This window comes from Euprymna scolopes, chromosome 32, assembly GCF_053919585.1.
Source record: "Euprymna scolopes isolate OS-2025 chromosome 32, ASM5391958v1, whole genome shotgun sequence".
NCBI classification, from domain to species: Eukaryota; Metazoa; Mollusca; class Cephalopoda; order Sepiida; family Sepiolidae; genus Euprymna; species Euprymna scolopes.
Window position 1 is genome coordinate 94142743 of NC_136513.1, and position 14012 is coordinate 94156754.

The following is a 14012-nucleotide window of genomic DNA, read 5'->3' on the forward strand; positions in this document are numbered from 1 at the left end:
TCCCTAGATTTGTATATAGTAAATAGTCTTGCTGGAGAAAAGTATATCACATAAGAAAATCCCAGTTACAAATATTTTCTTACCTAGATTGGTATATAGTAAATAGTTTTGTTGGAGAAAAGTATACCACATAAGAAAATCTCAGTTGCAAATATTTTGTTCCCTAGATTGGTATATAGTAAATAGTTTTGTTGAAGAAAAGTATACCACATAAGAAAATCCCAGTTGCAAATATTTTCCTCCCTTGATTGGTATATAGTAAATAGTTTTGCTAGAGGAAAGTATACCACATAAGAAAATCCCAGTTACAAATATTTTCTTCCCTAGATTGGTATATAGTAAATAGTTTTGCTGGAGAAAAGTATACCACATAAGAAAATCCCAGTTGTAAATATTTTCTTCCCTAGATTGGTATATAGTAAATAGTTTTGTTGGAGAAAAGTATACCACGTAACTAATATCCAGTTACAAGCATATTGAAAATACTGTTGTCGGATAAAAATCTACTATGTGATAAAGTCATTGTCAAGATACACCTGAAGAAGATTGGAAGGCTGAATCATTGTGAGAATAACACGCAAGATGAAAACAATAATCCGAATAATCCAAATGATTCATATTATAAATCCTTATCTAAAAAATTCAAACACATTTTATCAAATTGGTACAAAACTGAATCAAAGTAATGAAAAAAATGAAAATGATACTTCCTGGTTAATAATGATGAACAAATTTTGAATTCTATGGTTCATCGGAAAAAAAGGTAAAAACCATTCTATTCACCTTCACCAATAAGAGCAATTGTCAAGATAAATCTGAAGACATTCAAAAGTTAAATCAATTGAAACGTTGTGAGAATAACATCAAGATGAGAACAGTAGTCCAAACAATCCAAATACATCAATCCTCATCTCAAAAATTTAGAAACATTAATAATTGCCTACCTTGAAAATTTAGAAACAATTAATTGTCAACTTCAAAAATTTAGAAACAATTAATTGCCTATTTCAAAAATTTAGAAACAATTAATTGCCTATTTCAAAAATTTAGAAACAATTAATTGCCTATTTCAAAAATTTAGAAACATTAATCATTGCCTATTTAAAAAATTAAGACACATTAATGATTGCCTATTTCAAAAATTTAGAAACATTAATGATTGCCTATTTCAAAAATTTAGAAACATTAATGATTGCCTACTTCAAAAATTTAGAAGCATTAATGATTGCCTATTTCAAAAATTTAGAAGCATTAATGACTGCCTATTTCAAAAATTTAGAAGCATTAATGACTGCCTATTTCAAAAATTTAGAAGCATTAATGATTTCCTATTTCAAAAATTTAGAAGCATTATTAATTACTTGTCTTAAAAATTTAGAAACATAAATTATTGCCTACTTCAAAAATTCAGAAACATTAATAATTGCCTATTTCAAAAATTTAGAAACATAAATTATCACTTATTTCAAAAATTCAGAAACATTAATAAATACCTATTTCAAAAATTTAGAAATATTAATGATTGCCTATTTCAAAAATTCAGAAACATTAATAATTGCCTACCGTGAAAATTTAGAAACAATTAATTGCCTATTTCAAAAATTTAGAAACAATTAATTGCCTATTTCAAAAATTTAGAAACAATTAATTGCCTATTTCAAAAATTTAGAAGCATTAATGATTGCCTATTTCAAAAATTCAGAAGCATTAATGATTGCCTATTTCAAAAATTTAGAAGCATTAATAATTACTTGCCTTAAAAATTTAGAAACATAAATTATTGCCTACTCCAAAAATTCAGAAACATTAATAAATGCCTATTTCAAAAATTTAGAAGCATTAATGACTGCCTATTTCAAAAATTTAGAAGTATTAATGATTTCCTATTTAAAAAATTTAGAAGCATTAATAATTACTTGTCTTAAAAATTTAGAAACATAAATTATTGCCTACTTCAAAAATTCAGAAACATTAATAATTGCCTATTTCAAAAATTTAGAAACATAAATTATCACTTATTTCAAAAATTCAGAAACATTAATAAATACCTATTTCAAAAATTTAGAAATATTAATGATTGCCTATTTCAAAAATTCAGAAACATGAATAATTGCCTATTTCAAAAATTCAGAAACATTAATAATTGCCTACCTTGAAAATTTAGAAACAATTAATTGCCTATTTCAAAAATTTAGAAACAATTAATTGCCTATTTCAAAAATTTAGAAACAATTAATTGCCTATTTCAAAAATTTAGAAACAATTAATTGCCTATTTCAAAAATTTAGAAGCATTAATGATTGCCTATTTCAAAAATTTAGAAACATTAATGATTGCCTATTTCAAAAATTTAGAAACATTAATGATTGCCTATTTCAAAAATTCAGAAGCATTAATGATTGCCTATTTCAAAAATTTAGAAGCATTAATAATTACCTGCCTTAAAAATTTAGAAACATAAATTATTGCCTACTCCAAAAATTCAGAAACATTAATAAATGCCTATTTCAAAAATTTAGAAACATAAATGATCACTTATTTAAAAAATTCAGAAACGTTAATAAATGCCTATTTCTAAAATTCAGAAATATTAATGATTGCCTATTTCCAAAATTCAGAAGCATAAATGATTGCGTATTTCCAAAATTCAGAAACATAAATGATTGCCTATTTCAAAAATTTAGAAACATTAATAATTGCCCATCTTAAAAATTGAGAAACATTAATAATTGCCTACCTATAAAATTTAGAAACAATTAATTGGCAATCTTAAAAATTAGAAATATAAATTATTGCTTTTTTTCAAATTTAAAAACATAAATAATTGCCTACCTTAAAAATTCAGAAACATTAATAATTGCCTTTCTTGAAAAATTTAGAAACATTAATAATCGCTTATTTCGAAAAGTTAGAAGCATTAATAATTGCCTACCTCAAAATTTTAAAAACGTAAATAATTGCCTATCTTAAAAATTCAGAAACCTTAATAATTGCCTATTTAAAAAATTTAGGAACATTAGTATTTGCTTACATAAAAAATTTACAAACTTCTAAAAAATTAAGGGATATTTGATGAACACAATTCACTGAAGTGGACATCAAAAACATGAATGCAATACGATAAACATTTGACCAAAAAGAAAAAAAAAAAAAGAATTAAAAAAGGAAAATAGAAAAAAAAGAAGAGAAGAAAGAGAAAAATATGAAAGGAAAGAAAAAACAAAATAAAAATAAAAAAGTATTCAAAAAGAAAAAGAAAAAAGAATAAAAAAGGAAAAAGAAAAGAAAAAAGAAAAAAAGAAAAAAAAAGAAAAAGAATTAAAAAAGGAAAATAGAAAAAAAAGAAGAAAAGAAAGAGAAAAATATGAACGGAAAGAAAAAACAAAATAAAAATAAAAAAGTATTCAAAAAGAAAAAGAAAAAAGAATAAAAAAGAAAAGAAAAAAGAATATAAAAGGAAAGAAAAATGAAAAAAAAATTTACAAAGAAGAAAAGGAAAAAAAAAAAACAAAAAAGGGGAAAAAAAGGGTTGCTTACCTTCGCTTTTCTAAAGATTGACATTTTTCTTCAAGTAAATGATTCCGACTTTTCTCATAATCAAGTTCTTGTTTGACCTTTTCGAGTTGGCAAACGCCTTTGTACTCGTTCAGTTCCGTCGCTGAAAGGTGAACGTACGTATATGTTAGCATTGGTATGTCATACATAACATGGCAGGTAGCGCTTATCATAAAGATTGTGATAGATAGCAAAAACAGTGACGGATCCTTTTTCATATATCAACACTTTTTTTTTTTTTTTTACACAGTGATCACCACTTATCAAGGCCCGGAAGCCACTCAGGGATAAGGGTTATTGCAAGTACATTACGTTAGTGAGGAGATTTGCTGAAGTGTTTACTTAAGGGGGTGGTTCATTAGGAATTTGTTAACATTAGACTTGAAGACATCCAAGTTGTAGTCTGGAGGGAAGCAGGCAGACGGAACAGAGTTCCACAGGCGTGCAGTTCTAAGAAAGAAGCTTTGCTCATGGAATCCGCGTTTTGATTTAGTTGAATAGGTTGAATATAATTTGAGGTTTTGCAGAAAAAAAAAAAAAAAAAATTGGATCCAGATATTGAAAGTAATTTTAAGATGACTATATGAAGTCAACTGATGTTGCCAAGTCTGTTGCAAAGAAGGTAGACTCCTTCTACTGGACTTTTTTAAAAAACCTCTTACACTTGTCAGTATTCAATAATTGTATAAAACTACTATTCAAGCAGGCATGAAATAGTGTTGTTACAAAAATGAATCTTCAATCTGATATATCCCACTTTGTTAACTAAGCTCCAACCCCTGTCCCATCGCCATAATGTTACATCTCTGTGCCTGTTTTACAAATAATTTAATGGAATGTGCTCTAATGAACTCGTTGCACTTATGTCCCCTCGACCATATCCCCGACAAACCTGCTTAGCAACAAAATCTTACCCCTTCACTGTTTAGGTCCCTAAATGCCAGAAAGCTTTCTACTCAAATAGTTTCTTCCCTCGAACAGCTAGACTTTGGAATTCCCTTCCTGCTACCTGCTTCCCTGGCTGTACTGATATGCAGAAGTTTAAATGTAACGTAAACCAACATCTTGTTAATCTTTTGTTATCAGGGACATAACTACGTATCGAACCGGATACGAAACAGGATATAAAAGAGCTACCATTTTAAGGTAGGGGCGTCTTGTCTTGTTTGCAGTCTAGTCTTACGTTTTAGTCTTGCAGTCTCGCCCTGCAGACTTGCGTCCTACCAGTCTCATGTCTTACACTCTACAAGTGTACTCCGGTTAACCAAGCTTCCCAGGGACGAGCGTTTAGCTCTCACACGCTAAGTTCCTTTTTCTTTACCTTCATTTACATTTATCTAACTTCAAAAGCAAGTAGCCATTTTGTATTTGTATTATTACGAAGTATTAATAAATCTTCTTTTTGTTATTACGCATTCCACTCGGCGTATTTTGTCATATTATTATATACCGTTGAAACAGGATATAACATGGTCCCAAATAGTAGCCCCTTACGTCCAAGTGGCGATATGCCTTGTAAAGCGTGAACGTGAGTAAAGATAGAAAAAGGAGATAAACATCTGGAAGGTCAAAGGTTACGTTTGCTGAAACATTGTGAGAATAACGCTCAAGATGAAAACAGCAGTCTGAATAATCCAAATGATCCGAATGACAGCACTGAACATTACCATACATTTTTGACCCCCATAAGTGATAATATGTAAGTCAGTAGGATTTGTTCAACGACCTACATAAGACATATAAAACAAAAGGCGCATACTCATATCTTATGTGAAGAAAAGAGTCTGCAACGAACTCCACATGGGCCCGATTACAGTTTTTTGTTTCTTATCTCCTAACAACATTTTCGCATTACTTGAATTCTAACTCTTCATCTTCTTTGATTCTGTCAATCACAAAGACTTTGATTCTTCCACAGGTGTTGCTCAACTACTAACCATTTATTCATCAATTTATAACAATAGAGTTAGAATGAAAAGAACGTCGGAAATCAAAGATCCTTTATCCTCGATCGACTAACAAAACAAAATAAGAAATCTACCTTCACCTTCCGACGACAGAAATAAAATCAATGTATTTTTTTTTTATTTCTTTGCTTTCATCTTTATTCACTTGCCTCCCCACGAGGGCAGAATTAGATACCAGGTAGATTTTTAATGTGAGGGAAAATCCAGCTTCCTAGAAAGAAACATTCCGGATTGGAAACAAAAAAAATTAAAATTGCCTTAGTCTAGAAAGAGTTCTCTTTCATTGATTGAGAACAGAAAAGATTAGTATTAAAACAGATGCTACACTTTCATCCTCACCATAAAGAAGGTGGTCTGTCTGTCTTATGGAAAAGTAATCCGTTTTAGGTTATTTACTGTTGAAAATACATAATCACATTGACATATCGATTTCCATTAGTTCACCAAAGTTAAGCAACGTTTAGCTTGAGCAGTACTAAATGGGTGATCATTTGAGAATATCAGGTGTTGTATATGGTCCTGAGTATGACTTTAATAGACATCCAGTGGTGAGGCCTCATTTGGAGGCTGTGGAGAATATGGAGTTGCCCCTTAGCTACCATTGCTCCCAGGTCCATTTTGACTAAGAATGGTATTACCTGTTAAGGCATCTGTTTTTTTTTTTTTTTTTTTTTTTTTTTTTACAAAGGCATCACCACATTATCAAGGCCCAGAGGCCACTCAAGGATAAGGGTTAAAGAGTGTACAGTAGAAGTTGGTCAATATAGTAATCATTAGTAATGAAAATTTGGTAAATTTAATAACTTATATGGAACGGCTCATCAAGAACTTATTTACCTTAGACTTGAACACAACCATATTGTAGTCAGCCGGAAAGCAGGAAAACGGAAGACAATTCCACAGGCGTGCAGTTCTAAGAAAGAAGCTTTGTTCATGGAATCTATGTTTAGGTTTAGGCACAGATAAAGAGTGGGGGAAATTATTGATAGTGTTTACAGCTAGACGAGTGTTTCTTGTGAAAGTTTGGCGAGGGGGGACCATAGATTGAAGCTCAGTTGAACACTTTCCATGAAAATAACGATACATCAGAGACAAACTCGCAACATCTCTTCTGTGAGATAGAGGTTGCAAGGAGGAGAAAAGGACATCTCCTACGAGGCTACGAAGTCTATTTTGAACTCTATCAAGGCAGGACAAGTCCTTTCTAGCAGCTCCTGCCCAGATGTGGCAACAGTATTCCATCCTTGGACGTACCTGGCTCTTATATAGATAGAGAATAGCATCAGCAGTGAGATATCTACTGGATCGATAGAAAGATCCCACCATTTTTCCAGCGGCCTTGGCAACAGATTTGATATACGTGTTCCATTTAAGATCAGGAGTAATGGTCAAGCCCAGAAGCTTGTCAAAACTTGAGGCCTCCTGAAGACGAGAGCCATTCATTTCAATTGATGACAAATGTGGATTAAAATGTTGATGATGTAAAGAGAGAAGCTTGGTTTTAGATGCATTAAAAGTAACCAGCCACTCCTTTCCCCATTGTACTACATGCTCAAGATCAGAGGAGAGAGAATTGGAGAGTACTTGTTCGTTTACTGTCTTAGATGTGGTACCATAAATGGTAGTGTCGTCAGCATAAATGTCTACAAATGATGTAAGGATATGATTTGGAAGATCATTAATGTAGATCAGGAAAAGAGTTGGGCCCAGGATGGATCCCTGAGGGACACCGGCATTAATACTGTGAGCTTCTGATTTTTGCCCCTCAACTACTACTCTTATGAACCTATCAGAAAGAAATGATTTAATAATTGAGAAGACTTTTCCAGCTATACCATAGCTAGCGATCTTATGAAGTAAACCTTTATGCCATACCCTATCAAAGGCTTTAGATATGTCAAGAGCAATTGCCCTAGAAAGATTGCCACCGTCGAGAGATTTGCTAATCCTATGCGATATAACTGTAAGGACATCTGCTGTAGATCTAGCAGAACGGAAACCATATTGAGTGTCACTAAGAAGGTTATTTTTGTTGAGATGTTTGATTACTTCTGTATTTAACACAGATTCTAGCAACTTACTCATGACGCACAGGAGACTTATTGGCCTGTACTGAGAGGGGGATGAGCGATCACCTGAATTCTTAAATACAGGGCATACTGATGAGATTTTCCAGGGAGATGGGAAACTATTCTCCTTAAGACAACGTTTAAACAGTTTTGTAAGTATGGGCGCTAGTTCAGGTTGAAGTTTTTTGAGTACTATAATTGGAATACCATCAGGGCCAGTTGCTTTACTGGAATCAAGGTTTTTGATTAGCTTGGCAACATCATGTACAGATATACGTATATCACATAGCGTGTTTTCTGATACAGGAGGAAATATTGGGGGTTGGCGGTCTTGGTCGCAAAGGGTAGAATTAGCTGCAAAGTTCTTGACAAAGAGTTTGGCTTTGTCTGATGCTGACAAGATTACCTCAGGTCCATTGATAATAGTTGGGATGGAGCACACGCTTCTGTTCAGGATTCTGTTTGCTATTTGCCAAAACTGGTGGGAACCAAGCCGCTGCTCAGCTACTTTGGACTTAACAGATTGAGCATACAACTCTCTTGCGTTCCTTATTACTTTCTTACAATGGTTGCTGGCAGTCCTGAAAACGGCTTTAGTTTCCATACATCTATTACGTTTGAAGCAGTGGAAAAAGTGATTTCTGTGCGCAATGGCAGCAGCACATTCTGGGGAGAACCATGGCTGGCTGTTAGGTTTTTGCTGAAACTTTTTAGAGGGTATGAAATGGTCAATACCTACAATTAACCATTCAGTTAGGTCTAATACTATAGAGGACACATCCTTTTTAAACATGGAATGCAGAGGTAGATCAGATATAAATGTACGGAAGCTATCCCAGTCAGCCTTAGTGTATCGATATACTGTACGATGAAGTGGTACGTCTGGGGACTTATTACATTTCATTTTTATCTTAATTGATACAACAGAGTGGTCGGAAGATCCAAGAGGCGACAGAACAGAAACTGAACATAGTTCAGGGCAAGTTGTGAGAAAAAGGTCTAGTAGGCTCGCATACTGGCCGTCATTATCGGGCACACGGGTAGGTTCCTGAACAATCTGAGTGAGGTCATAGGCAATGGAGAAATCATGACAGAACCTCCCCTCATCATCGGTCTTGTTTGAGTGGGTCAACCATTCGATGTTGTGAACATTGAAGTCTCCACATACGTGAATGTTAGCTGAAGGATAAGTAGAAAGGACTTGGTCAATTTTCTCAGATATGCTTTGAAAGATAGTAACTCCGCTGTTGTGGGGGCGATAGAGAGTAAATATAAATGCAGTAGTGTGAGCTAAAGCAACCCGGAAGCACATATAGGGTAAGTTAGGATCTTCCCTGGAGATGTCCCTCCCACATGGAAAGCTATCTTTAATATAGGCACATATTCCATGCCCATGGCGATCTTGGGGGTCAGATTTAGAAGTTAAGTTAGAGTATCCTGTAATTGCAAACTCATCTAGGGAAATAGCCTGTCCAATGCCAGTTTCACTTAAAAATAAAAGGTCTGGTTTAGTCTCCTGTAATTGGGTTTCAACCTCTGGAAGGTTAGAACGTAGACCCCTGATGTTGGAGAAGGAGACATGGTAGTAGGGGTCTACGTTGGAAGTTGGAGAACCGGGTTTAATCGTGTATTTTTTCTTGAAACTTGTCATGATGAAATTTTGGAATTTGTGTACTAGGTCGACAGATTTACTTAGAGCAGGACAGAGAGGGGAAACTAAGAGAGAAAAAGAAACGAAGAATTTTTTTTTTTTTTTTTGTACCACATGATAAGGTAAAGCCGTAACAATTACCCACTAGTATGGCATCGAGAGGCCCCACCAGAAGCTACTGCATGGTCCAGATTCCATTCACCAAATGGCAATACAGCAGCCCCAGTACTTTGCACCTGCTGATAGGACAGCCTCCTTAGTGGTTAATCCAAGGTTCGGGTCCCTGACTATCAGGCGGATAACGTCAGCCCAGACAAAACGTTTACCTCCAGCACCCTTACTAGTGACATGGCTACAAGGATAGACATAGAAACAGAAAATTTCCACCAACTCTGCCAACTGTTCGCGCAAAAATACTGCCAACCTAGAAAACAGCTTTTTCTTCTCCCTTTGTCAGAAAAATCACTCATTTAAAAAATGAGGACTGAGGGACAAATAAGAAGAAGCGAGAGTAACAGGAGCTGCCGATAACGCATCCACAATGCGTTTTCTACTCTCCATTAAAAAAAATAAATAAATAAATAAATAAATAAAAAATAAAAAATAACTATTAAGTATTGTACTTAAAAGTCCAACGGACCTGTTTAAGGGAAAGTATGGTGATAGATTCCCCTCCCACGAACTAAAAATGAGTACAATTAGGTAATCTATTTTTGCAATCAACTCGGTAGATAAATAAACATTTATGGACGAGAGAAAAAAAAAAAAAAAAAAGAAAAAAAAAAAGCTAGCATTTAATACAACAGAAATACATAAATTAAATACTGAAATAAAATGTAGTTATTAATATTTGAATCTTAAAATAAAAAGTGCGAATTAGTAGAGAAAAAAATCACTTATCACAACAACGCATTCCGTCTCCAAACTAGTGAAGAATTTAACTTTTAATAGCGTTCAGAAGATTTTTTTTTTTTTTTTTTTTAAATTACAGGCTGTCTGAAGATGCTGGCTTCCTGACCAAAAGTGCACCAAACATTAGAGGCGACTGGCAACCGCTTGTGAATTTAATATACCTTTGACACTTCCTCCTTTGAAGGAAGCTGGTTTAAGCCACTGAACATGAATGCCATACAACAACAAAATATGGGAGAGCAATTTGCTTATCACTGCATTGCTTCTTGTCATTGACTCAAGTGATGCCGCTTCAGTAGAGGCGTGGTTGGTGATTACACAACCCTTGCATCACAGTAAACTCCTTGTGGAGAAAGATGTGTTGTTTCTGCAGATTAAACAGGGGAAGGGGAAAGAGACTTTTAGTTTGTTATGGTTGGTTGGTTGTTTTGTTTTACGGCATATCAACCCTTTTCAGGTTATTTAATGCCGAATCTGGTGATTTTGAAGAACGATTTTTTAATATAGTACATTTGTTTTTTAAGTCGTATTCTATTTAACCCATAGTTGGGACCCTAACAGGTGCTACCACTCCGGGTCAGAGTGGACCTGGGAGCAATGGCAATTAAAGGGTGGCTCCACACTCCCTGAGGCCTGCAAGCTGGGGCCCTCACCATCGGATATAGTTTAAGGTCATATCCAGGACCGTAGTTTGTGTTATGGAAGAATTTGGAATCCAAGTATGTATGAATTACAATGTAGTGCAAAAAATGTTTTAGCTTCACGGATTCAAATGTTTTCAGTAATTAGTTTGATTAGTTAATTAATTGATTTCTTTTTTTTTTTACCTTATATTTAAAAATGCCTTTTGTTTCACAAAAAAGTTTCTTATATTTTTTATATATTTTCAATATTTATGCTAACCAGTGATGCATTTTTTCTAATGTTTGCCTTCTGATGAAAAGCATTTATCTTTGAAAACCCATAGGTTAAAGATTTTTCTTTAATAAAATTTCTTGTTTGAAATTTTGATGAATCATTAAATATTGTAATTTATTCAATTCTATTTTTCTCATCAATTTATTTTTTTTTTACTCCCTGCACTGATGATTCCCAGAAAAAGATATGTAATAAAATTCTGTTTTTGAACTTGGAAAAAATGCCACAGAAATGTATGGAATGCATCAGACTGATTTTGGACCATCTTGCATTGCATGAATCAAACATCAGTTTTTGAGTAGCATAAGAGATTCAAGGAAGGCAGGAAGTCTGTGAGGGATGATGAGAGGTGTGGGAGGAGTAAGAAACTCAGAACACCAGAGTTGATTGGCCAAATAAAGAACTTCATGGATAAGAACTGTCATGTGTCTATAGAGACAGCTTGATGTCAGTGTGGGAACTGTACACACACTTATTTGTGAGGAACTTAAGATGCAGACGATTTGTGCAAAGTTTGTCCTAAGGGCGCTCAAAGAACTCCATCCTTGTCACAGACTATTTGACCAAGATGGGCATCAAGACAGTTCCGTACCCTTCCTATAGTCCAGATCTTGCTCCCTGTAACTTTTAATTATTCCCTAAGCTCAAGGAAAATCTTAGAGGCTGTTGTTATGAGACAATTGAGGAGATGAAAGAGGCTGTGATGAGGGTCATCGATATGTGAACACAAGAGGACTTCCATGGGGTCTTCCAATTGTTGGAATGGTACAACAAGTGCATTGCAGCCGGAGGAGATTACTTTGAAGGGGACTAGAGTTTCATGCATGTACTATCAATAAAAGTGTGCATACAAAAAAAGTCTGGCATCTCATATGAGAACAGATACAACACTTTGCTCCTAGAGTACTTAGTGAAGATCAAACTTCCTAATCATGCTCTGTGAAACTGACTCATTCCTTATCATAACCAAAAATCCAAATAAAAATTCATGAAATGCGTTTTGGACTTACTCAAAGATTGGTTCTCCATCATGATTGCAACCAACTGCTCTTGGAGTTGCGTCAAGTGCTGTTCAAAACTGATCCGATCTTCTGGGCTCAGCGGGTGGATGCATTCGGATCTGGGAGATTCCGGAGATCCAGGTCCAGATCCTTGTCCTGACATGCTGCTGTTTTCTGTTTCACGTTCACCAGAAATGCATTCGTATATCTGGAAGAAAATTCAAACAAACAAAAAAAAAATTCACTTTGATAGAATATCAGAAACTACACAGGATACACCGACATACAACAAACCCAATTTGTAAATCTTATACGTCAGTTTGTTTGTTTTTTTGTTTATTAACAATAAATCATGAACCGTTTTAAAATAATTACCTTCTGTTAGACTAGCAGGTCACCTAGCGTTGCCCGGTCGTAAAATAAGCATAAATATTTTAATTTATGCAGATATCGTATTTATTATTATAAAGCCAATGCTCTATTGATTTACGTATTATATATATATATATATATATATATATATATATTTTTTTTTTACTTGAGAATCACTGCTTATCAAGGCCTGAAAGCCACTCGAGGATAAGGGTTAATGAATGTAAGTTGGTAGTCTAGTAATCGTTAATGATATAAATTGGATAGAATATGAGGACTGCTCAACAAGAACTTGTTAACATTAGATTTGAAGGCTACTATGTAGTATTCAGCCGGAAAGCAGGACAGCGGAACAGTGTTCCACAGGCCGACAATTCTTAGAAAAAAGCTTTGTGTTCATGAAATCTATATTTAGATTTAGGCACAGATAGAGAGTGGGGGAAATCGTTTATAGTGGTTGTAGGAAGTCGAGTGTTTTTTTTCTGGTGAAAGTTTGGCAAGGGGGGGGGACTATAGATGGGAGTACCCAATATATATAGTAATGATTTACAAAAAAGGAAGAGAGGGTTGAGGATATGCGTTGCATGGAGAGAAATGATATGATAATGATACAATGGATGTTTAATGTAAGTCTTAAAGACAGGCTTAGATCTGATGACCTCAGAGGAAGATCAAATCTGGACAGTGTAAAGAAATGTGTGCAGAAGTATAGACTTTAATGATATGGCTACGTGGAAAGAATGGAACATGAAAGTTCTTGGGTCAGTAGATGAGTGAAAGAGGAATAAATAAAGACCTGGCCAGAGTTTAGTTTGGAAGTTAATTTCTTAAAGGTGTCTAACACATGTAGCAGCATGTTTTTTTTTTTTTTTTTTTTTATTACATTTTCACCCCAAACAAGGCACATTGCCACTTTGGTGTAGGGGGCTACTATCAGGGGAAACATCTACTGGGGTACTATGTAGGGATTAGGGCAGCGAGATGTTGGTTCACGTTGCACTTGAACTTATGCATGTCAGTACAGTTGGGGAAGCAGTGACCTGGAATGGAATTCCAAAGTCTAGCAGTTCTGGGGAAGAAACTACTGGAGTAGAAATATCTTTTACATCTAGGGATCTCTACAGTGTGGGGGTGGGATTTTGCAGCTTGTCGGGTCTGTTGAGGGTGTTTACGTCGTGGGGGCACAAGTGTTTGCAGTTCTTCAGAGCATTCACCATTATAATACTTGTAGAACAGGCAGAGGGATGCAACGTTTCGACGATGGGACAGAGGCTGAAGTTTAGATGCCAGTTTAGGGCCTATCAGATTTGCGACTCTCTTAAAACAAAGAAGAAACAGACAAGACTACTTTCTTTCAAAATTATTTCCGTTTTTGTGTAAAGATTTTTTTATATTGTTTGTTTTTTGTTTTTTGTATATATAATACACATGGATTATTTGGCCGTGATAATGGATTATTTGTGTTGCCGGATGTAAACGTCTTTCCAACAACGGATTTACATAGATTTTTATAAATCCATAACAGATGGATTTATTTGCACAACGGATTAATTTTCCATTTATTCAT

The 14012-nt window shown here is 34.4% G+C and overlaps 1 protein-coding gene across 7 annotated transcripts in view; it reads right to left on the reverse strand.

Annotated features, from left to right (window-relative positions):
* Nucleotides 1-14012, reverse strand: part of LOC145256505 (GRAM domain-containing protein 4-like) — a 390407-nt gene that overhangs the window by 206992 nt on the left and 169403 nt on the right. For all 7 annotated transcript variants that reach the window (XM_080115472.1, XM_080115469.1, XM_080115470.1 and 4 more), the window contains exons 3-4: nt 12083-12281; nt 3538-3658 (exon numbers count right to left, since the gene is read on the reverse strand). In XM_080115472.1, coding sequence (XP_079971598.1) covers nt 3538-3658; nt 12083-12281 — 320 coding nt within the window. The remainder of the gene's footprint in view (nt 1-3537; nt 3659-12082; nt 12282-14012) is intronic.